Source organism: Prionailurus bengalensis, chromosome C1 (genome assembly GCF_016509475.1).
Source record: "Prionailurus bengalensis isolate Pbe53 chromosome C1, Fcat_Pben_1.1_paternal_pri, whole genome shotgun sequence".
NCBI lineage: Eukaryota > Metazoa > Chordata > Mammalia > Carnivora > Felidae > Prionailurus > Prionailurus bengalensis.
This window is the reverse complement of record NC_057345.1, coordinates 132,859,299-132,885,966: the sequence shown is the minus strand read 5'-3', so window position 1 is coordinate 132,885,966 and position 26,668 is coordinate 132,859,299. Positions and strand designations below refer to the sequence as shown.

At 33.5% G+C, this 26,668-nt stretch overlaps 1 protein-coding gene across 1 annotated transcript in view; it reads left to right on the top strand.

Moving 5' to 3' along the window:
- The window catches only part of LRP1B (LDL receptor related protein 1B), a 1,901,338-nt gene that overhangs the window by 1,151,656 nt on the left and 723,014 nt on the right, over positions 1-26,668 (top strand). The window contains exons 15-18 of the mRNA XM_043576625.1: positions 1,850-1,972; positions 13,362-13,502; positions 17,606-17,731; positions 25,420-25,536. Of these exons, the coding sequence (XP_043432560.1) occupies positions 1,850-1,972; positions 13,362-13,502; positions 17,606-17,731; positions 25,420-25,536 (507 nt within the window). The remainder of the gene's footprint in view (positions 1-1,849; positions 1,973-13,361; positions 13,503-17,605; positions 17,732-25,419; positions 25,537-26,668) is intronic.

Sequence of the window (26,668 nt, the reverse complement as noted above, 5' to 3'; positions counted from 1 at the left end):
TTCCTTTTTACTGTTTTAAATTCTTCATATATTTCTCAAAATACTTTGGTTAAATCAAAATTTCAATAATCTGAACGTTACTAAAGTAATGAATATACAGTTAGACTGTACATAATATTCATAAAATATTGAGAACACCTATTTCCCTATGAAGTATTACATTTTTAGTCTATGGTTAAGGAAGAAGCATGGCTGTATCTGAACACTGCTTAAAAAAATTGCTACATCTCTTGGTACCTGGGTGCCTCAGTCCATTAAGCAACCAGCTCTTGATTTTGGCTTAGGTCATGATTTCAAGGTCATGAGATGAAGCCTGCTTCAGTCTGTGTGCTAAATGTGGAGTCTGCTTGGGATTCTCTCCTCCCCCCCTCTCTCTGCCCCTGCCCACCCTCCACAAAATAAATAAATAAACTTTAAAAGAAAAATTTCTACACCTCTTGTTGGAAAAAGTTTGAACTAAGCTTCATTATCCTCTGAGTTCAGAAATTGATACTAAAACCTGAATTATTAGTTTCCATAGCTTTCAAGTATATTTTTACCTTTTATAAACATGCAAAATTTAATTACTTCTCAGAATAATGAAAAGAAATGAATGTATAATTCAGATTGTTTCTTGCAATCTGTAGACACACGAAATAATCTATGAGAATGAGTTAAATATTTATTGTATATAGCACCATTTTGAGGGTTTTTTTTTGTTTTTAAAGTCATTCCTTAATATTCGCTATATAGCACACCTAACCCAGTACAATAGTCTCATCTGTCACACCAGTCACATTTTTTGGCACTGTGCTTCAACTGCCAATACAACTTTAACGATTACATTATTTTAGTGTAGTCATTCTAAGTAATTAAAAACTATTTTTTAGTGTTTGAGTTAGAGTTTCTGATATAATCAAATGTTACTTATTGATACCTTGAAAACTGCAACATAATGTTAAATAGCCTGGACATTTACTTTGCCAATTAGATTGCTAGTGTTATAGACTTCTTTGTAACATTATATAGGTATATATAGAAGTAAATATGCTTTATGTCTTGCCTTTCCATCTTCTAGGAGTAAATGTCATCAAAATGATGATTACCCAGATTGTATAGAATCTCCAACCCTTTCAAAATTTTATGTCAGGTTTATCTTAGTTTCCGAGGGTGTCTCACAGATGTTTATGGATAATACCTTTGTGAATCTCCCCTGCTTTATTGATATCTATTGCTTACCTTATCAGTGCTTCTGCTGGTTAGGTCTACTGGGATGGTCCACTGGGTCAACACTTCTACCCTTGTGTTTCACACATTCTACTGGCACTACAAGACCATTCATTTTTAAAGTTTCACAGATAGAACCTGTGTTTCTTGGACTCATCAATGCACTAACATGTCAATGTGCTCCTTGAACAAGAGGGAAGTATATTCCACTCCTTTCCCTTGTGCTCATTTGCTTTCTGTTCACTTAATATCCAAAGTCACATTCTAAGTGTTAATGATCCAATTTAGAAAGAAATCAGAATTGAATACACCAGGCCTAATCTGCTATCCTGGACAGACATCATCATGTCCTGTAACCTTGCTGTCTCCTAGTACTTCTCTGCACACATACCTCTGTATCTTCTAACCAACATGCAAATTCCTTTTATCTCCCAGTGTGTCATATATTTTTAAATGTTTCTGAATTGTACTTAGTGTTCAGAAGATATCCTGACTACATTAATGAATATGTAATATACATATGTTTGTATATGTGTACATTCTTATGCCTACATACATATCTTAGAAAGAATGTGAACCTTAACCTGGCTAATTTTGGATGGAATCACAGTTCTCTGACACATTCACTTTACTCCTCTTACAGGTGACAACATGTGCCGAGTAAATAACGGCGGCTGTAGTACATTGTGCTTAGCCATTCCAGGAGGCCGAGTATGTGCATGTGCCGACAATCAACTTTTAGATGAAAATGGGACAACTTGCATATGTAAGTTTTCTTTGTGTTTTTGTATTTGTTACACTTATTGTTTGTCCATATATTTTTGAAGAACAGAATCATATGAAACCAAGGGGGAAAAAATCAAACTCGGAAAGACAAAATTCAGATAATCACTTAGGTATAATTCTTTTTAAACTACAAATAATTAACTGAATTAATTTAATTTAAAAACATGACCAGTGATGAAGTTTTCCAGAGTATTTGTCACTCCTGCATAATAGTTTAGTAAAATATATATGCCACAGAAGACTATTTCATAAAATAGGGAACCTCACTGTTAGGAGGTTAGTTGTTACTTATATAGATGATAGTGTAGTTGTGTGTTATATAGATGTGTAGTTGTTAGTTATATAGATGATAGTTGATGCACATTGTAAGACCTTCAACTAAATAGTTAATAAGGTTGATTATCTATCTTTGTTGTGAAGTCAAAAGAAGCAGACAAAAGAAGAGACTTAGGGAAATTCTAGACTTTATCAAAATAGTGAATTAGTTGGATTAATTGACCTGGATTAAAGGCACTTTATTAACTTTTACTGACCGTCCTCAGTTTGTTGCATCTTGTTATTCTCATGTGGCCCTTTTGAAATTTGTTCTGTCTATACATATCAAGTCCCTTGCCACAATAATAGGAGCAATGATATGTATGTATTGAATACTATATAAATGCTTCTGGAATGATTTGAATTTGTTGCATGTTACTCATGATTCTCCAGAAAAACAGAACCAATAGCATGTATGTGTATAGAAAGAGATTTGTTATGAGGAATTGGCTCATGCAAGTATGGAGGCTGACAACTCCCCATATTTGCAGTCAGCAAGTTAGAAACTGAGGAGCACCAATGGCGTAGTTCCAGTCCAAATGCTGGTTAGGCTGAAGACCCATGAAGAGCAGCCAGTGTTTTATTTGGAGTCTTAAGCCAGGGGAAAACAAAACAAAACAATATCCCAGTTCAAGGCAGTCAGGCAGGAAGAATCCCTCTTATGTGCAAGAAGGTAGGCCTTGTCATTCAATTCAGGCCTTCAACTGACTGGATGAGAACCACTCACATCTGAGAGGGTGATCTGCTTAATATAGTCTATAGATTCCAATGTTAATCTCATGTAAGACACTCTGACACACACACCCAGAATGATATTTGACCAAATGTCTGGGCCCTTTATAGCCTACTCAACTTGACACATAAAATTAACTGTCACAAATTGTTAAAGAATACACAAATAAATGGATTTTTCCATCAGTGATAATGATTGTCTCTGGGGAGGCAGGAGAAGTAAGTATAATGAAGAAGACTTCAACTTAACTGAAATATTTGATTTCTTCTGAAGACGAAATAATGTGAATAAAGGATTTTTTAAAGTTTTTATTTATTGATTTTGAGAGAGATAGAGACAGTGCAGGCATGAGTGGGGGGAGGCAGAGAGAGAGAGGGAGACAGAGAATCCCAAGCAGACTCCAGGCTGTCAGTGCTGAGACCTATGCGGGGCTTGATATCACAAACTGTGAGATCATGACCTGAGCTGAGATCAAGAGTCAGATGCTCAACTGACTGAGCCACCCAGGTGCCGCAAGGATTTTTTAAATGATTTAATATGTGGTAATACTTGAGAAATATATAGAAAGAATTTAAATGAAAAATCTACCCGTAATGCTACAATCCAGCAATAAACTACTAAAACATTTTGATGTTGTTCCTTTTAATTATATATCCCTGGAGGTTATTATTTTTTACTAGTACTAATGATAATCATAGGCAAAATTTATTGAATTCTTGTATAGATTTCATGATTCTCATTAGCTGTTAATAATAGTATAAGGAAGATACTTTTACTTCACTTTATTATTCAGAATGAAGACTTGAGAGTTAATAATTTTTCAAAATTCACATAATTAGCAATCAGGACATTTGGAATTTAGCCCCTAAATTATTTTATTTTGGAGACCAGATTCTTAATTATGTTGCAGTGTTACAAATTTTAGATCATACCTTGGTATAATTTATCTTGTGCTTTATTTTTACTTAATTGGAGCATAAGTGTCTTATCATGTGACTACATCTTCTTTGTAAACATGACTTTTAAACCATTTATCCTCATTTTTCTACTTGATGTTTGATGTTACTTCTGATCTATTTTTATACACCATTTGTGTGTTTCCTTACTGTTTATGATCCCTTCTATATTTTAGCACATAGTCCATGGTCATATTGTTGCATCTTCTTTACATCTTTTTTAAGCATTTGGAATAATAACACCAGCTTTAAATTCTATTACTTTTGAATTTTAACTATTTGAGATGAGGACTTTGGCTTTCTTTGTATTATTCTCTTTATCTTCTAAATTTCATTCCTTATTATAATTTAGGATTTCTGACAAAAATATTATTTTGAATCATTAATCATTGTCTTTATATAACAGGTTTTGACATATATAGCTAGTTTGTTGATCAATTTTATAATGTTTTCTTTTTGACCTGAATCAGTGCTTCACTAGTTGTATTGCTCAGTATTCAAACTTTAGCTCTTCATTGTTTAATTATTAATTTTCAATTTATTTTGTTTTCTAAATAAGTCTCCTTTGCATTTATATGTGATAAACAATTCTTCTGAATATTAATTCTTGGCCAGACAAAAATTTTCTTTAAACTTCTAGAAATACTATTTAATTTAATTTAATAAATACTATTTAATTTATTCTGGGATAATATACTTGAGAGCACAATTACGAATTTTACTTCTCTGGGAAAGCTTTTTTCATTACTAGTGGGATTTTTAAATTGCCTGTAAGACAATTCCTGTAGAACATAATTATTTGAAGTATACTTTCTTTGAGTAATCAGGTGGTTTTCCTTCCTTTGTTCTGTGGTAATATTTTGTAATTCCTATTTTGTTGTTGTTTATTTATCATCAGAAAAGAAGAGATCTATCGAGACCCCTAGTTTGTCAACAGACAAGAATTAAGCATTGCTTTGAACAGCGTAAAGTCTGTCTAGTTGTCCACTAGCCTAAATCATAACTTAGGTATTGAGAGAATAGGTATAGTTTATATGCAGATTTCTAATTCAGTTTTTAGTGTCTACCACACGTTCATCTAAAATTATTTTTCTGGTATAAAATGAGATATTTTGTTATGCCCTCTGAATAAATCTGACACTTTGAATGGTGAACACACGCACACACACACACACACACACACACATACATACACACAGAGTTATGTGTGGACATCCACCAAGTCTCATCCTGACCTTGGTCTATCCCCAAACTTCCTCCTAAGGATGGAAGGTAACAGTGCAAGTATCTCCTTTTTTGGTAAGCACAGACCTCACAGTCAGTATTGAGGGAGCAAAGTGTTTGTTTAAAGATAGACAGCCTTGGAGCGCATGGGTGGCTCAGTCTGTTAAGCCTCAGACTCATGATTTCAACTCAAGTCATGATCTCATGGTTTGTGAGATGAAGCCCTACATGGGGCTCTGCACTCACAGTGTGGAGCCTGCTTGGGTTGTCTCTCTCCCTCCTTCTCTCTCTACCCATCCCCACTCTCAAAATAAATAAATAAACATTAAAAAAAGGTTTATTCCATTTTTAGTGATATGAATTAGAGAAACTTTGGCTGAATATTTAAATCCAGTCCTATTGGTCTTGTAATAAAGTCAAAATTCTCTTAGGATGGTGTCAGTCAAGTTATCGAGGGACTGAGTTTTCAGGGATCTTGTGAGTTTTTATCCTTCATCTTAATTTTCATACTGGAGTGAAACAGAATGTCTATACATCAGATACTGACATCTTGATGACTTTTTAAGCTTGAAATGTTCTAATTAATTATTTAATTTTAATTGTGTGAATCATAATTATCTGGGTCATTGACTTCCAAATTATTTTTCTATTTCCTTCACTCTATGCCCCACTAAAAACTTAGGGATTCCTTATGAGGTGGCATATCTATACCTATATCGATATTGAAGTAGAAAAAATACTAGCCATTGGAAATCTCTGTGTAAGTAAAAATTGGGGGAATTTGGCTTGTAAGGAAAGACTGTACACAGAGTTGGTCATGCAATTATGTTAGGAAATTTGTTTTCATGACTGGACACATGTAATTATACATTTGGTGAAAGATAGAAATGTTTCTGTATTCTTGGTGTCTTTCTAATCTCTACAATTCACTGATGATATAATTCAATACAATATAAAGATATAAGAAAGAAGATTATATTATCTATACTTGTTAGACTAAACAATGTTAAATCAACAAAACCATGTGAGATGTTCTTTGACAATTTGTTGTTGCATTTGACTGTTTAAAACTCTACTGTATCTCTAATATGTCATGCAACTTGCCTAGGTTTCTTTCCAATGTAATGGGAAAAATTAGGATAGACCATAAAATTACTCATTTCTTACACAGAACTCAAAGTGTGTTTATATAAATTATTCCATTTCTCATATTTAATGGCAAAGGTTTTCAAAGGATATGTTAACCTTCTTAGTTTTCAGATGAGGAAATTCAAGCGCAAAAGAAGTACACACAGAGTTTATGGTTGCCGAGTATGGTATAAAACAAATATGAGTGTGTGACTGACGTCTTATTAATACTGATTCCTCTGAGCTTCTCCTCTAGTTTAGGCTAGATTACAGTTTTATGAATTTATCTCAGCTGGATTAAGTCTGTAATCTGAGTTAACAAAATACATATTGCAACCATTGAGATATGATTGTTCTGGTTCCAGTCATCCTCATTGAATTGACATCAAATGAACAAAAACCCATTGGCAGTTGGTCAGGACAGAATTAAACACCAATAGCTGTTTCTCAGTGAATTTGCAGCATAAGGCTATGCCAGAGAGGCATTCACCCAGCAGAAAAATATTGGCATGCTACATGATTGATTAAGGATGAATTCTAATTCCATGCCTGGAAGGAATCAAGAATGAGAGTAGGCTGGACTCTTTGTCCTTGTGAATCTTGTGTGGCATGGGCAAATCCTCTCACAGTTAGAAATGAGGCCTGGTGTAGCATAGGAACCTGGAACTGACTGCCCCAGAGAGACATATGTAAAGCCCATTGATCAATTATCAAGTGAGGTTTTTTGTTTGTTTGTTTTAATTTATTTGATGCCTTTGTGGGGGGAAATACTACATACAAAATTAATAAATGAGGACATGAATAATCCCAAGAAAGTAAGCTCCTGGAAAAAAAAAAGATAGTCACTATTTTTTTTCAACTGGATATTTTTGCCTAGAGTAATAAGACAGTAATTCTTTAAATTCTTCTTTAGTGGCCTGAAAGAAAAGACAGGATTTTCCAATGTTCTTTTCCTAAGAGAGCAACTTAAACGTATTGATCATCCAAGGGTAGCCTTGCACAATTATATGTCAGTGGTACTCTGTGACCTTCTTTACCTTGTGGAACACCAGATATATTCCTCTGTCAAAAACAGTGCTCCACTATGGCTAAGCCATTTATCTGTTCAGCTGTGACAAGCCTTATGTTCTAGGATATATGCAATCTAATGTGTAGTAAAAAGTTTAAGGCACTAAAAAGTTTAGAAGCCCCATCCAGATGAATATTTATGGCCTTCTGTGCATAGGAACTCACAGAAGATTATGTACCACTTAGGTTGGCTGCTCAGAAGACCACTCTATCTAATGAAAGGTCATCCTGCTGTGATATAAAGGAGAAAATTCAAAACCCATGGCAGCATTATTTGCACTGCCTTCCTGTATAGGCAAGCTTATATACATCAAAACCACTACAACTTGAAGTTTTCTTTTAGTTGTTTTTTTTTTTTGTCTCCCTGCCTAAATAAAGGGATAGTTAGAAATTCTCTCAAAATACAAAACCAATTTGTTAAATAAATATGTTGTGATGTGAGATGTATAAGGACAATAGAAATTTTATTTTATTTTTTGTAATGGGATTCATGCTTTTATGGCTAAGTTATAATGATTTTGATATAGTTAGCTGCTAAATATTAGTTGACAGAAGAGACAGTATTACTTTATATCTATGTTACCAGACTAGGATTAAAAAGAAGATAAGTGAATTTAGAAACATAGATACTTGTTCATGGGCACCATAGCTTATTAAACCAAGGTTAGGAACATATGTATCAAGTTCAATTGCTGAGATGAGATCCAAATCTTAGATTATTCCAAATTAAAATAAAATAAACCAGTGTATTAGTAAAGTTTCTCCCTTTACTTCTTCTTCTTCTTTTTTTAATGTTTATTTATTTTTGGACAGAGGCAGACAGAGCATGAATGGGGGAGGGTCAGTGAGAGGGAGACACAGAATCCGAAGCAGGCTCCAGGCTCTGAGCTGTCAGCACAGAGCCCGACACGGGGCTCGAACTCAGAAACTGTGAGATCATGACCTGAGCCGAAGTCGGAGGCTCAACTGACTGAGCCACTCAGGCGCCCCTCCCTTTACTTTTTTATAATCTGGACATTTACTCCTGCCATCCCATTTTTTACTGGGAAGTAATTCTAGAGTGCATATTTCCCTTTGTAGTGTATGGAAGGGTCATGTGGAGACCTTCTAATTTCAATGTTCTAACAGCAGGTATCATAGGATGTATGAAACCTGATAGTTCCTTGCTGGGAATATTGTGATTCATGTCATTTTAGCTTTGATCCTGGTTAAATTAAAGGATTATTTATGACTTTGTCAGTTTTCTGGTAAGATCATGTTGTAATATTTTTATAAGAAGTGACCCTAGCAATAGAATTACGGATTCTCCATCAGTTTTCAAATTCATAGTGCAAAGCACAGCTCTAAAGCAAAGCTTGCATTTCTAGCACTTGTTAATATACTGAAAGCAATGTATGTGTCTGCCCAAACACACAAGTGCTATATAGGTTCAGTTACATTAAACATCAGAAAAGAGTGACTTTCACGGAGGTTTCCTATATGTTCACTGTTTTGGTGTGGGGGAAACTTTATCGCTCCCTCTTTCTGTTTATCTACATATAAATCTTTTTCTCATCAATTAAATTCACTTCATCAATGATCTTGGGTGATGGTAGAAGGCTATTAGCTTTTTTAGCCACTTGAAATGAAATTGTTTTCATGAAGTATTTATACAATCCCTAGAGATAGAATTTCTCCCTATAATAAGGCTGTGACATAGGATTATCCATCTCTGCTAATTCCAGTAATTTAGGCAGCAAGTAATTTTTAGCATCTCCTCAATGCCTGGTTCTATTCTAGGTTAATACCTCTATTCTGTATGTGACATTCCCTTCCTACATTCAAGGATTTCAAATGGAAACATTAGATGTATAAAAATTAATTATAAAATTACTCCTTTATAGAGGTTTTTGCAAGGTAATAGAATACTAATCTTATTTTTTCTAGATACTATTGGCTCCCTTAATGTGATGCCAAATATATTTGCTTCATCATATAATTGATTCTCACAAAAGTATGTAGATTGCCTGGTCATCAACTGGGGTGCTATGATACATGACTTTGCCACCCAATTTCAGAGTTAGGTCAATGCTGGGAAAAAAGCCCATGCTTTTTGAATGTCTAAATTGCCATGTTATCCAGATTATCACCTATCACATTAGATGTCTTCTTTTTGTTTTATTTTTTAAATGTTTATTTATTAGAGAGAGAAAGAGAGAGAGAAAGAGATCGTGAGTGGGGGAGTGGTAGAGAGAGGCAGAGACACAGAACCAGAAGCAGGTTCCAGGCTCTGAACTGTCAGACAGAGCCCGACACAGGTCTCGAACTCACAAGCAGTGAGATCATGACCTGAGCTGAAGTCAGCTACTCAACCAACTGAACCACCCAGGCGTCCCTAAATGTTTTCTTGATAATGGACATTGTTAGCTCCAAAATAATCTGTCTTCTATCTTTAAAAATCCTGCCCAATTGATAGCATTCATAACATGGTTTCTGTGTGACATAGAAACTACTGACTTGTAACTTCTGTCTACATCTGGAAGACTTGGGTTAGCACTAGAAAAAACTAATGATGTCAAATACTCAGTATGTTTTTTTTTGTTGTTGTTTTTTTAATATTTACTAGTATGTCAACAATTCTGAAGGGTCTGAGATTTTTACCCTAGGCAAGCTAAAATGTGAACCTGTTAAAGCTTCTTAGATTCTGACAGAAGACCCACAACTCCTGGATCAGACACAGAAGATGTTATTAGTCATGTCACAACAGGCAGCATGAGTTTCCTGTTCATATTCTTCTCTTTGTCCTACTCACCCCCAAATCATGTGGGGGCAATGCACAGGCAGGTCTAGGTGGAAGCTACATACACAGTGAATTTGTATTCACACTGAGGAACCTCAAGCTTGAGTCTACTAAAAAATCTTCCCAAACTCTGCCCCTAAGGAAGACATTATCTTTACAATTTTGGCCAAGAGAAAAAAATACTCTCTGCTCTAGAAGGTGGCATTATCTCTGTCTTCCAAGACTGTGAGCTATATAAATATTCTTGAAGAAAAGTCCAGAATAAAAACTGACACAAGAAGTATAGAAATGCAGTGGAGAAATGCCTCTTGTTCAACAAATTGCAGGGCCTACAAGAGTACTTGCAGACACTCTTTAAAATGTCAAATGTGTTTGTATGTATTTCATTATATCTGTTTTTACAGATATAAGCAATGCCTAACAGCTATTACGAATGATAATCATATACAGTAATGACATTGATGTAGATCAATAACAGCAGTAAATATAACAAGATGAAATTATCCCAGGAGGTTGACTCTATTGGTTTTCAAACAATTGTTCACAGTCTGTCATGAAAAATGAGAATAAAACTTTGGACGTTGTCATCATGTATTTTTGAAAAGTGCCAACTTTGTATTTGCAAATATCATTTAAAAATAACCAACTACCACACATATTTGAAACCATGTTTAAAACCAGTTTGGAAATTTTTCCTATTTGCATTCATTCCATAATGATCTAAATATCACTTGAAAAACATTTGAACTCTTAACAGACGTAAAGACCTTATCTCTAAATTGATTATGTTAAAGAATATTTAGTTTAAAAATACTAATTTGGGGGAGAGCAGTTTGTCCTTCCCTAGACACCTTGCTCTTCTTTAATATAATTGTAATTGTGCAGAAGCAGCTATAATTTCACCCTTGTATATGGATATCCTTGATCATTTCTTAAAACTGTCAATTGGGTTTATTTGATCAAATAACCATATGAAAGCCAAGTTTTTTAAATTGGTGGGATTTTATCAGGAAAAAAAAAGATGGTTTCTGGGATTTTCTAGTCGTCAAGCTATCAAACAACCAAATTGATGTGATACATCATAGAAGTAAACTATAGAGAGACTACAGGAAATCTTAAAGCTGAACTTAAGTTTGGGTGAAAACTGATTGCATCTCAAATTAGTTTTCTTATCTGATTAGATTTTTTTAACTGAGATTGTTGACCATTAGGCTTAATCACTATAGAATGGAAATTAATCAAACCACTCTTCATTAAATGCCCAGTTCTAAGCTGATCTTATATGGAGTCAAAGAAGAAATTATACCACCCTCAACAATCTTAGGGTCCAATTGACCAAATTTGGGACTCAAGTTAGGAAAGTTTGCATGCTATCGGTGATCGATTGTAGAGATTTTGAGAGGAGAGTTCTGTTGTAGAAAAGGCCAGACATATCCCAGTACTTCCACTTTGCTTTGGTTACTAACCCTCACAACTAGTTGCTACTCAGAGTTCAATGGGAGAACCAATGATTTGCCCTCTTTGGTTTTAAATTGTTGTCGTTTCCTATTTGGAACTTGTTCTATATAGATAACAATTTACTTTTTTTTTTTTCTTTTTTTTTTTTTTTTACTTTCAAGTAACCTTACAGAAATGACATCATTAGAGAAATTGCTGCTTCAGCATTTTGTTATTGAAAAAGGATTAGAATTAAAAAGGAGATAAAATTACTCTCAGTTCCTGCATATAGTGCCTGCCTGTCTGAGAGGGGATAGAAGAAACACAGGCTTACCTTTATTTGAATTGAATATTTCATTCACTGTACTGATTAGTTTTTACACTTAAGGCCTTAAGCAAGAGTCTGAATTTAATGGGCAGTTTTTCTTTTCCAACCACAGGAAACCTCATGTCTTGTGCTTCACTGCATAACTCTCTGAAGCAGATTCTCCACAGTTAAGGTTGAAGGGTCGTATTCCCTCTTCCATTCTTTGGAGCAGGGAAAATGCAAGGATTAAGGGAGTGCTGACACCAAGTGTTCTGGAAATCTCATATATGTTTTCCCAATATCCCATATTATTGACTTGTATATAGGTTTTGTGATCATTTATCAGTTCAAATGAGTTGTCCAAAATAAAGTTTAAAGCCATCAGGTGGAAAGATTGGGTTTGTTTCTCCTAACGATAATCTAACTTTTGATAATTCAACACCTTTTTTGGTCCATGAAACATAAACCATTTACTTTAACCATTGCTACACATTCCTGTCTCTTTGTAAACTCTATTGAATCCACTCAAAGTGAACAATAACAATCATCATAATACTTTGTTTTTAAAATTTTTTAGTGTTTATTTATGTTTGGAAGAGAAAGACAGGGGTGGGGGAGGCAAGGGGGAGAGGTAGAGAGAGAGGGAGACATAGAATCCAAAGCAGGCTCCAGGCTCTAAACAGTCAGTACAGAGCCCAACACGGGGCTCATTCTCAAGAACAGTGACATCATGACCTGAGCCGAGATCTGACATTCAACCCTCTGAACCACCCAGGTGTCCCTAACACTTACAATTTGTGAATAAACCACAATGAACTGAATTCCTAACACTTGATTAGAGAACATGGAGTATTCAGAGAAAATACTGCATAGAATATGGATGTACAATGAGATGATTTTGATTAACTTAATAGTTCCTTGAATACCTAACCAGACCTGAGTTTTTCTCCCACTTGCAGACCAGCAAAGTAAATGTGACTACCATGGCTGTGTTATTGCCTTGTCTTTTCACTCTGATTAATTTAGGGTGCACTTATCTGTAAAATGAAGGTAGTAAAATTTTTTGCCATGCCTCCCCTGTCAAGTGTCATGAAGATAATTGAGATTATGAATGAATGCCCTTTAAAAAGTAAAACTACATGATCCACATGAATATGAGGTGGTATTATGTTATTATTATTGTTATTAGTGATTATTTTGGTGACAGTTTAAAATCTTTAAAATTCTTAGTAGAATAATTATTTTCAGAAAAAACTTACCTTTTTCTCATTTCTAGAGATGGTTGTCACTACAATGTTAAGATGTCTTTATATTTTCAATAAAATGAATCAATATTTTTGTTATTAAAATGAAGTTTGCATTGTAATGAACTGAACATGGCTAGTATTGTTCTTATGACTTTGATTTTTTTTTTAACCCTAGTTAATTCTGGAGAAGTATTGCCTCACATATGCAAAGCTGGAGAGTTCCGCTGTAAAAACAGACACTGTATCCAAGCTCGCTGGAAATGTGATGGTGATGATGACTGTCTAGACGGAAGTGATGAAGATTCAGTAAATTGCTGTATGTTTTCCTTCAAATAATATTACATTTTCCTGAGTCTTTTGAAAAATCTAAAAATATCTTTGATAAAGAGTTGAACTCAGCTTTTTTTTCCCTTAGTCTACAGAGAGTAGATTTTAGATTGTCTTCTTGCATGGTTTTAAAGCACTGTTAAATAAAGTCAAGTAAATCTACCATCTTAAAAAAATAAATAAATAAAAAAAATAAAGCACTGTTTTTCTCATCCTTTTCCATCTTTAATATTACCATTTTAACTAGAAGTCCTTATTACCATATTACCATATGGTAATATTACCATATTACCATATGGTAATATTACCATATTATAATATTTTTATATGATAATAATAATTTATTGTAATATATTTTATTACAATATATTGTAAAATATATTTATTGTAAAATATATTGTAATAATAATTATAATATTACCATCATACCATATTACCATATGGACCAGAAGTCCATATTACCAGAAGTCCTTCCTTCCCTCCTTTATACTGTCAGTGCCACCACACCATTGTTAGAAAGTTGCTATTGAGATCCTTCTGGATCTCTGAATTCGAAGATGTGGAAAATCAACTGAAACTCCCTCAAGTCAGAACTACTCACACAGAAGGTCACGATCTACTCCATTGCCCCTTGGCAGCAGAGCCTTGAAGAAGATCCAAGGACACAGACATGGTTTTGGAACATCTCATTACCTAACTTCACTGGCTCAGTACATGGTAGGAGACACATATGGGGCACTCCGATAGAAATTCAAGGTTTGATTTTCTTCCCTTTGGCTTCTATTTAGCTGCTTATCATTTCCCATAGTCAGAATAATTTTATGTTTCTGGTTAGAATAAGGAATTGTCCCACATATATGAAAGTAAAACACTTTGAGAAACACATTAAAAAAATGTTTTGACAATATATTTGATTAGAGTCATACTGGAATGGCTTTGAGATATATAAGATCTTTTTACAGGGAGAGAGGTATGTGATTTATATATGTTATCTTTGGTCTTTTAATTTGACCCAGATAAATTATTTTAAAAAGAAAATTATTTTCCTTTCAATTGATGACATTTTCCAGGGTAAAATAGTTGAGCTAATTGAGTTAATTAACAGTCCATTTTCTTTTCTTTCTTTCTTTTTCTTCTGTTTTTTTTTTTTTTTTCAAATCAAGACTAAAAATAACGTTTTAACGATTCTTTGTTAATAATGGACAGAATTGGTCTGGGTGTCTATATAATGCAACTATCTGCATTTAGGGATAAAACCCAAATATGAGCTCTTAAAAAATATTGTGTGTACATAATATAGAAATTGTATTTAATACATGAATTGCACACTATTTTCCCTTAATTTTCAAACATGGACTCTGACTTCAACATTATGTGCTTCATATTTTCAACCTTATTAATATCTATATTATAAAGTGTGAAACCATAAATAACACATCAAATACTAAGTTGATACAATTATACAAAAACTTCAGAATGGAGGAGCATTTCATCTAAGGAGAAAGTGTTTTTTCTCTACTTTTTGACACAAATGGTGTAGTATTTATTGAATAAATTGATTACCTCATTCCTTCTGACTCATAATGTTTATTCATGGCTTTAGTGAATGCTCCCTGCATATCAGCTTCCAGCATAGTCACAGAGCACCTGTACAGAACACGAGTATTTCATCATGATAGTCATGCAGTAGTCCTTAGGTCCATGCTTCCCTCTGTGTGATTGTTCTTTTCACCAACTCACAAAGAAACTAATTTCCTCTATGAGCATATGGGGCATTACATTTGTACTGTTAATTGTAGTGTTAAAATTCCTCGTCAGGATTTTTTTCTTGATTATTTTCATAACTTTCCATACCACCACCCAAGCCTATGCCGTGGGCTTTTCCTACAGTCCTTTTTTTCCACATATAATCCATATTCAACTCTAAATAATTAATTTTTATCTTTACCATCTCTCAATCCTCACTGGCTAAATTAGCCTCCTATCCTAGATTAACTCAGCACGTGCCCTGCTATTATTCCTACCACTATTGCTCCCTTAAAGTCCACTTTCCATTCTGTTTCCTGAGTTACCAGTATTTATAGAATGAAGTCTAATCTCATTATTTCAGTAAATCTATAACTAACAAAAAAATCCACCGACTCATATATAAAGCACTGCATGTCATGACTCATGTTTACATTTTCAGCCTTACATGCGTATCATCATACACTTACAATCTTTGTTCTTATCAATTTGGACTACAAGTAGATCTCTAAAAAAATGTCCTCCTGTTTCTCTCCTGTGTAACACTCTAATCTATGGAAATCACCATAGTTTCACATTACCTTTATAGGGAAATCTCTTGTGAACATCAAAAAATCTTCTCTATATAGCCCAGTTGGAGTTAAACATCTCATGTGTATTTCTTTATCATGTTAGTTAACCAACAGTATCGCAATCATATGCTTCCTTATCTTGGTGAATATCTTTATGAGGAGACACATTATGTGGTAACATCTTTGTAGTCTCAGAGTGTAACACAGCACCTCACACCTGGAGGAGAGATCACTAAACAAATGGGGCAATGGAGCACTAAACCTCTCAGGCCTCCTTCCAACGAGATGGTATCTTTTCTAAACTTGCAGTGATTCAGACCAGCATTATAATCCTGAGATTCCATGGTTAATATTCCAACACTGTGCAATTCATTTCAGAAGATTATTTCTATTTTAAATACTCATAAGGTTTTACTTTGAATTCTGTTATCATTCGATTTTCTATCATTTAGCTTCTCAATTCAAATTGCAGGAGTATGAGTTGTATTTATGCCTCCTTTTTGGACTCTGATTTACATCATTGATGAAAACTGCAAAGGTCCTTGATCAAGCTTCACTGAAATATTTTTGCATAATCTTGGTACTTTAAAATGTTGACCATCTAACATCTTGAATGACTTTCATTCTCATGAGCAACTATTCTTGCTCAACTCCCTGAAGTGAGTAGAAAATGTTAACCGTGCTCAAATGCCAGGAAACATAAGGCTTTCCCCCCTATTTTTTTCACTATGCATAATAAAAACTTTCTAAAAAGTGATAAAACCACTCTCTCACCTAAGGTACTTTAAGATACAGTGTTTTATAGAAACTGGCTGGAAAGGCATACATTTGCTATGCAACAGCATGATAAAATGGCTATTTTTCAAATTCTAAGTAAAACTAATACCAAAATTTATTTTTATCATACAGAAGTGCAACTACTGGGCACAAGGAAAATTACTTCAAAAAGAATGTGAAGTGGTGAAACAAATACTGAGGAGCATGCCAATTCAGTTAGGAATTTAGCCTCCAGGATGCAGGAAAATAATCACAGAAGGTTAACTTTAAGATGGCCTCCTGCTGTGTTTAGATATTGGAGGTTTAATCCTTAGCTGTGCACAGCTTCCCATATGAGGATTGGTCTTGTCCTCAGTATATCTTGCGGATGCATGTTTATTTTTTGTACTAGGGATAAAAACTCACGATGCTCATTTTCATTATTAAAATGATGCAGTATCTCATATTTCGCATCAACTCCAAGTCACAAATGATGCATTTTTTTCTTCCTTCCAGTCCTAAGAAACATTGGAGAAAGCATAACCAAATTAGGCTTATTTAATATTTCAATAAGTACTGAGTGCATGTGTGGCTTAAGAAAATGTATTTTAATATATGATCGAATTATTTGATACATATTATGTTTCATATTAAAATATGAGGTATTTCAAATATGTTTGGCAAAAATTCTGAAATTGAGTCACTGTGATAAGGGATGGGAAACAAACTTAGTGAGATAGTTGATTTTAGTGAAGACATAAACAAATTAATATATTTCCTTTTATGTGAGATTTAATTTCTTGGTGTCTTCATAAAAGTATTATATTTTAACACAGCCTAGAATATTAATACTTTCCTCAAAATATGAAACAATGAATGAAAGAAGCTGTGGCATTTATTATACTATAATAATTACTATGACTTTTCTGTAACTATAACTTAAAATAATCATAATTTATCCAATTTTAAATTAATAACCTTGTTTCTTCTCTTCCTACACCCCTCCCTTCCTTCCCAGTCAATCATAGCTGTCCTGATGATCAGTTTAAATGCAAAAATAATCGCTGTATCCCCAAGAGATGGCTCTGTGATGGAGCTAATGACTGTGGAAGCAATGAAGATGAATCCAATCAAACCTGTGCAGGTAAAGGTTTGCTTGAATATATACATAGATCCCTTCCAAAGTTAGTCTCCAAAAAAATGGAGGTCAGTGCTTTGAACTAAGCTGAACCTTCCTAGGGCTGATGATCTTATTATTGTTGTAGTAAATGAATTCAGAGTTGGATGCCACAAAAGCTAGAATACAAATTAACTTTTACTTAATTCTTGGGCATGACTCTGCTTTGCAAAGTAATTTGGCACTTTATCTATCCATATTGGTTGAGTGTCAATAGACTACTTGGACAAGACTTGTTCCTGCTAAATTTTAATTGGCATTGGAGGTTAAGGTTTGTTAGCATGCTGTGATATAGGCCATCTCACAAGGACAACTGGTGTGTGTGTGTGTGTGTGTGTGTGTGTGTGTGTGTGTGTGTGTGTTTTGTTTTGTTTTCTTTTACATTAAAAAATTATGTATTTTATTTAGTCTGCTACAGAATACCTCTGTAAATAGTTTTCTTTTCCTGGGACATTATTTATGTGGGGATAATTTTTTTTTTCATGAAAGTCCCAAGATCATGAAGCCTATTTACATTGCCATATAATTTATCCCACTGTAATAAATCTGTGAATCCCTAATCAAATTCTCTTTGAATGAGAATATATAGCTTGTGGTACAAGTTACAACAGATCGCCAGAAAGGTCATGATTAGTCAGATAAGTGTTGAAAAATAATATTGACTAGCAGCAGCCTAGAGCTACTTTTTAAACAATGAAAAGAACTGTATTTGATGACTCATGTTGATACGATTAGTAAATTTGTTTTCAATCATTACATACTGCAATGTCAAAATGTATCAACTCTTCCCCTCCTCTATTTTCCAAAATAAGTCTCACTAAATAAAAATTATTGCAACCAATTACTGAAAACTGTAAAGGCAGCATGTGGAGAAAAGACCCGAAGCTCTTGAAGCCTGGTTTGTACTCTAAGTTGGGCCACTGGTTTTCTCTTGGGAAAGCTTGTACTTTTGTGCAGTGCTATTTCCCTGTATACTTCTCTCTGCTCTCCCAGAGTATGAATTAACTAGAAAATATTTCCTTAACAGATTTTCATCATTTACTAAACAACAATGAAAGAGCAAAACAGTTGCCATTCCATAATCCTAACCTGCATCTTATATTCAGTTCTTTATCCACAGTTACATATTAGTGAGGATCCTGGGCGATTCTCTTGCCCCTATTGTCTCTGCTTCAGTATTTTAGAGTGATTATTCTCAAGATATTTTGTGTGTCATGGAAGGCTGTTTTACAAAGGACTACCTAATCAAAAGGAACCCCTAGAGACCCTCTAGTCCTAGCCTCTCCCTTCGAGCCCATTCATTTCATAGCCAAGGCATGGGAGAAATCACTTGCCTTAACTCACATCGTTGGTAAGAGTTTAGGGGAAACTCGATGTATGATTAATTCTCCAAGCCTATAATTTTGTTATCAAACTATATTATTCTATCAGTTAGAATTTTAGGTATGGTCAATTTGATTTTGCCCAGATTGTTCTTACAATTATGACTATGATTTATAATGAAGCGTCTTTCTAAGCTGGTACAATTTTATTATTTTTTAAGGTTAAGGTATAATTCTGAGACTATGTTTCATTACATCCTAAACAGATAGGTCTGTTTTCACTTTAAAAGAAAAAGCATTGCTGACTCAATTCATAATACCATGTCTTTTTCATCTCTACTAGACTTTTAGAATCTGCTTGTTTCTACATGAGTCTTAAAGGCACGTTTGGGATTAACTAGCTACTTATAAATCAATCTTATTTAATCTTAATTAGTGAGATTTCCAGGAAACCCTATACCTGTAGTCCACTAGGAAATAGGGCACAATCTTTTTGCACGTCAAGTGCCACTTTTAGTGATGCCAGCTGAAGTCTGCCAGTCAGGACCAGGTCTTCTTTACAGTATATTTATAGTGGATATTATGGTCTCTGTATGCCTTAAGAAACTGAATAAGGAGAAAAACAAATATGCCTTTTAGCTTTGAAAATTAAGTATGTTGTTATGTTACAATATATTTTCATTTTGTTTGACCAAAATAAATAAATATGTCACATAGTTAATCATACTGAAAAAAAATATATGGCAAATTCATTAGATAATTTCCCTGTCTGGGCCATTACTATATATAGTTACATACATGGAAAAATATCATAGATAAAGGATTTTCCAAAGGGTGGGATTATTTTGTAATTGAATCCATTGTCCTGTAACTTTTATCATTGTGAGTACTTTATATCTAAAATAAAATCCTCTCCTATAAGAAGCTAATTTCTTGTTTTGTTCCTTTGGTATTTCTCCATGAATCTGCTAATTCAATAAATATCTATCATGCCATTAGATATAAAATAAGGAAAAATACACTATGTTTTTCCTTAAAAAGCTGAATGAAGATGGGGAGAAAACATGTAAACAGGTCATTCTAATGCAAAATTCAAAATGAGCTACAAATAGAAGCACAAGGAAACTAATTTAGTCTTTGTCTATCTGGGATCACTTCCTGAGGGAGGTGATATCCAGGCTAAGCCTTAGAAAGAAAAAAAAGAAAGAGAGAAAAAGGAAAAGGAAGACAAAGAGAAAGAGATGTGTATAATAGTTCAAGTCATTTAAGGAGGAAAAATAATCTGATAAAATTAACCATTGACAAGATTGTGGAATAAAAGGAACCATCATACACTCTTGGTGGTTATATAAATTGTTTTTCTACATTGAAAAGCATTTGATCAAATCCATAAATGCAGACACATACATACCTTCAAGTCTATAATCCCATTTCTAGATTTATACTCTTAATACCTATGTACAAAGCGATTCAAGTAACAATTTTATTGTTCTAATGCTGGTAATATTGAGAAATTAGAAACAATTTAAATGACCATTATCAGGAAAAACAAATATATGTATATCCACTATATATGAAACTATAAAACTATATATATATATATATATATATTTATATATGGCTATATAACACCAAATATATGTATATTCACATATATAACACATATAGTTTTATATTCACATAATACAATGCCCTTCATACTTAAAATGAATGAACAAGAGCTTAAATATCAACAGAAATTAATTTCAAAATGAACGTTAACCAAAAGTTGACAGATTATAAGTGATTTAGTACCATTTATATGAAATATAAAAATATAAAACAAATCGGGGCGCCTGGGTGGCGCAGTTGGCTAAGCGTCTGACTTCAGCCAGGTCACAATCTCGCGGCCCAGGAGTTCGAGCCCCGCATCAGGCTCTGGGCTGATGGCTCAGAGCCTGGAGCCTGTTTCCGATTCTGTGTCTCCCTCTCCCTCTGCCCCTCCCCCGTTCATGCTCTGTCTCTCTCTGTCCCAAATAAATAAATAAACGTTGAAAAAAAAATTAAAAAAAAATATAAAACAAATCTATATGTGTTTATTGCTTTATAAATGGAAATATGGAAATAATATGGATTATTAAATATGGAAATAAAAATGGAAATATGGAAATAAAAATAAGAAATTAAGAATAGTAGTTACATATAAAAAGAGAGGGAGATATATGATTGGAAAAAATTACATAGGAGATTTTAAATATAACTATAATACATTTTTCTGAAAAAAAAAACAAAAAATAGTCTGTAGTAAACATAGGAAAAAAAAGATTTGATAGAGCTATATGATTGTAGACAGGTGTTAATATTATTATGTCTTATATTTTTCTATGTGATAGAAATATTTCACTGCGAAAAAAAAGGAACGATTGATTGGCATAGTTGCTGAGGGTGAGGTCAAGTCCATAGAGGATGGTAGGGGCTTGGAGGGTATGCCTGGAAGAGGAAACAACCTATGTACATCAGGCAGAAAAGAGCTGACAGGCAGGAGCTTGGTGCTTGTTCTTCCTCACAAAAAGAAAATATGTTTCTGTACTTATGAGAGAGACCCAGAGGCCAAAGATGAGAAGTAGTTTCAAGTCTTTTTCCTCATAGCCACTGATGATGATACTTAGATGAAAGCCTAGCCAATTTCAGATGAGATTTTTTCCCCACAGTATGGAATTGTAGTTAGATTATATAATATTTATTCTTCTCACATCTTTCACAAATTTTGAGTAAACTTAAACTAAATAGATACAATTGAATTAAGAAAACCTGATATATTAAAGATGAAACTTCTTTACAAGATAAATTGAAAAGTATGTTTTGATATGACATATGTTTTGTTTAAGTAGAATGCTTTGATTAAAATACAGCAAAGTTTAGGAATAATGTGTGAAGCTCTCTTGTCTTCTTCCTCCTTATTGTTCCTGTGCATTGTGGGATTTCTCACTGCTACAGGACAGCAGGAGAAGTATAATTAGTGATGAGTAGAAAAAAATCACGTTGTGACAGTGGATTTCTCACTCACTGCTAGATAAACAATTCCACTGAAGAAGTGTAAATTTCCTCTTCATTACAGCAGCATTTGCTACAAAATTAGATTGCTCTGGGGCTGCTCTGCTAATCTCACCTCCAAACTAATTTAGAAATGATGGTGACAAGAACTGAAAAAGTAAAGGTTGTATCTTTATGATATAAATCCAGTGATTAGAAAGTGATGTTTTAGTCAATCTGATTATATCATGGAGACAGAAAGTACTTATAGATTTATAGAATGAAGCATTTTTTTTTTCTTATGTGAAATTACTTAAATTTCCTTGGTGGACTAAGCAGAGGATTAGTCCATGATTAGAATGGACAAAAAATTCATAGATTCTCAGGGCATACTATTCCTCAATAATAAGCCAGTAAATACTCTTTGGTGTAATAGGTCATAACCGTTCCTTAAGCTTCTGAGTTAGTGAGGTGACACATACATTCCCACACCACACACAATGTGAAACAGGTCCTTAGGAGTTCTCATTCTCCTCTATAATCATCTTAGCGATCCTCATGAAAGAAATCTGAGAAAACTTTGCTAAAATGAAGCCTGAACAACAAGGAGTACTGTGACATTAAAAAAAAATCAGATAAAAGAATGTTGGAATATTGGGATATTTAATATATTCTTATTATGAGTCAATTAGAATTTAATGGAGATGAAATGAACTATTTAATTCTATATCCTTCTTTAAAGCAAAAACACAAGAAAGACTGAGGAATGAAATAGGTTGGGAATGAGGGAAGACAGGAGAGTTGTAGGAAAGAATGAAAGGTAGAGAAAAGAGAGAGAAAGGAGAGAAAAAAGAAAAGAAGAAGGAAGAAGGGAAAGAGGGAAATAATGAGGGAGAGCTGGAAGAAAAAGGGAGAAAGAATTGGAAAAAAACAGAACAAAACAAAAGAAACCTTTGTTATTAAATTTCTCCTGAATCTCAAAAGGTAAAGAGTATTTACTGCAATCAGTGAAACAATACAGACATGTAAGAAACATGAATCTTCCTCATACCTCCATGCCCTCTCTTCCCACCAAGTGAACTAAATGCCAATGTCTTCATTCTTCTCTAGGCTAATCCATATATATATATATATATATATATATATATATATATATATATGGACTATGTACGTGTGTGTGTGTGTGTGTGTATTTCAAGTAGATATAGTTTTATTGAAATTACCTAGGAACTCTGTTGATTTAGTCTAAATGTTAGAATAATTTCACAGAAAATCTATAGTTAGCCAAATGAGACAACAAATATTTAATCCTGGTTGAAATGTCAACATTGAAAACTTCAGCAGTATACATGTTTGTTGAGATACTTAAAATCTAATAATGTAAAATAAACACTCTACTTGTAAAAAGGGAAAACTCAAATATTATGTGAAATGTTTTAGATTCAGAACCCTTATCCATATAAACAAAGCAGAATACACAGTGTAATAATTTTATGGAATTTCTAATTTATAGACACTGAGGATAGAAATGGTACATTGAATCTAATATGTCCAATCAAACCAGTAATTTTTCATTTTTCTCAAGTGATCCTTTCAGTGTTCACTAATAATATATATACATTTTAACATAGCAATTACACTTTGCTTAAAAGGAGACAACTAGCATATAACTTTTAAGAAATTATTTTATATGACCTCTGAAACCCTGATTTATGGAGACTCTTATTTTATTTTATTTTATTTTATTTTTATTTTATTTTATTAAAAAAATTTTTTTAATGTTTATTTATTTCTGAGACAGAGAGAGACAGAGCATGAGTGAGGGAGGGGCAGAGAGAGAGGGAGACACAGAATCAGAAGCAGGCTCCAGGCTCTGAGCTGTCAGCACAGTGCCTGACGCGGGGCTCGAACTCACAAACCACGAGATCACGACCTGAGCCGAAGTCGGTCTCTCAACCAACTGAGCCACCCAGGCGCCCCATGGAGACTCATTTTAATGTGTTTGGGTGACTTGCCTTTGAACCACTTTGAATTTTATACCAACTGTTAGTTCATTGGAATTTTGATGAAACAGAAACACATCCTTCTGATTCTTAAGCCCCAAAACAGAAGGAAATCTATGAACTAGGTAAAGTTCTCTTATCATAGCTATAGAAATTCTGACCCTAATTGTTCCTCATCTGTCCAATCCTCATCTAACCCATATATTAATAAAAGGTGGAAGAATCCCCCTCCTACAATTTCCCACTCTTTTCTCTGATCCAATAAAAAGAGGGGGTGGTAGGAAACCGATACTCACAAAAACAAATTTGTATCTCAGACAGACAAAAGAGAATTAAACACTTAAAAATATCTAACTATGTAAGTATGTTACTAAGGCCTGGGAGAAGAGTTAGGGTAGCTATCTAGGATTTCATGCTTTCAAAAGTTGACCTGACTGTAATAGAAAATGGTAACCAATTCCTTGTAGAACAATAACCCCTTCACTGAACAATCAAAATGGCTGCTTTTGGCTAAGGTAGAAAGTTTCCATGTGTATGTTCATTGAAACTTTTGAGAGAGGCCAAAGCAAAGTTTACTAATATACTTTGATTAAAAGGTTATAGATTTTATTATATAAGTGATGAATCACTAAATTCTACTACTGAAACCAATATTACACTATATGTTAACTAACTAGAATTTAAATAAAAACTGGAAGGAAAATAAAGTTACACATTTTTATATAACTATGCTGAAAAGTGAATTTGAAAAGTCCATCATAAGGCTAAATGTATGTTTTAGAAAATATTTTCTGCATTCTTGTTTCATATACTGGATCATTTTGAGATGTAGAAATAAATGCATTGAAATGTTAGAGGAAAAGAACAATTCTGACCCCATGATTAGAAACTAGATACCCTAATATAATCTCCAAATCTTTCCTACTACATGACAGCAAGTTTTCTTGGTTTATTGACATAGACTCTGTAAAATTCTTTTTTGTTAATTAAAAGTTGGATGAAATTTAATTCAACTGTATATTCATAAGCATGTGCCAGGCAAAAATTGTGATGTAATGAATTCATAGCTTCATTTGTGGACATGTGTGAGGATTACTGAATATCTTGTCATTTAGCAGTACCTGAAATTGAAGGGCAAAGCACGTGAACTTTAGAGAAGATGAGCAAGTTGGCAGTATCAAAAAATTAAAATTTACTTTAAAAATATTTTATCTAATAAAGTAATAGAATATCTTATGTGTGAAAGAGTTACTGCATCATTTATTTTACCTGGATGTTACTCAAAAGGCCTTATTTGTACCTTAATGGATTATCTTAGCCAGAACATGCCAGCTGGACCAATTTTCTTGTGGAAATGGGCGCTGCATTCCCAGAGCCTGGCTGTGTGACAGGGAAGATGACTGTGGTGACCAGACAGATGAAATGGCATCTTGTGGTAAGTTGTCTGTGAAACATGCTGTTAGTAGAGGCTATGTCAAAGAGAAAATTCTGTCATTTTGTCTCTCTTAAGAGGCTCTTTATTTCTTTATAAATACTGGTCAACAAGGCAAAAGATCTGTTAACATTTTATTACTGCCTTTTAGGCCTGAGTGTGTACTTTAGTGATACCTTTGGAATATATCCATTCCATGAGTCAGTAACCATATTCTCAGCCAAAATAAATGGATCCCAACATTGAGGATTATATTATGAAGTAGTTACAAACCTAATATGATATTCTCAAATGTTCATTATTATCAATCTTATGTCCGTAATGATTATTTTTTTCAAATAGAGTAGCTCATTGGGTAGCATTTGGACTAAATTATGAGTTTCTCATTGACATGCTTATGATATATTCTTGGAGCAATAAACAATACAGGCTGAGATTACATAGTTGTCAATCCATTTGTTTCATTTGCATTGAGTCATATAATTCTGTTATTAGTTTAAGGTATTTTTGTTAATAGTAAAATTTCTAGTCACTTTCAACTGATCCTTCTTTTGGAAAAAAATTTTATTGTTACATAAAATTGCAAATTTAGTTATTCTCATTTGTACCCATGTATCAATAGATTTTATTATCATTTATCAAAGTGATGTATAGTGAAACATAGTAAGGAAATTAAGCAGGTTTTCTAAGAACTTGTGGAATCTTTCAGGCATGGATATGCATTTTTTTTAATTACTAATGGGGAAACATATTAGATATCCATAGCACATTTATTAGAATATAATGCAATTGAGCATATATTTTTTTTAATAATTTAACTACATGTCATAATAGTTTTAACAGTTGGGAAATAAGAAGACTTTGTTTTAATCCCTCAATTTAAAAGGCTCTATTTAGGGGTTCCATTATCTAAAATTTTATCTTTAAAATTTTTCTAATACTAGACAATTAAGTCCCTGTAGACATTAAAAGTTGTAACCTTTGAATAAAGTATAGATGAGTAAGTTGTACTGATTGACACTGTAAAGAAGACAATAGCAGTTTTGAAGAAGAAAGTAATAGACAGTCACACAATAACAGTCACTTTTATATTTCACATGTAGAATTCTCAAAGCCTGGCCAGTTAAGGGATTCA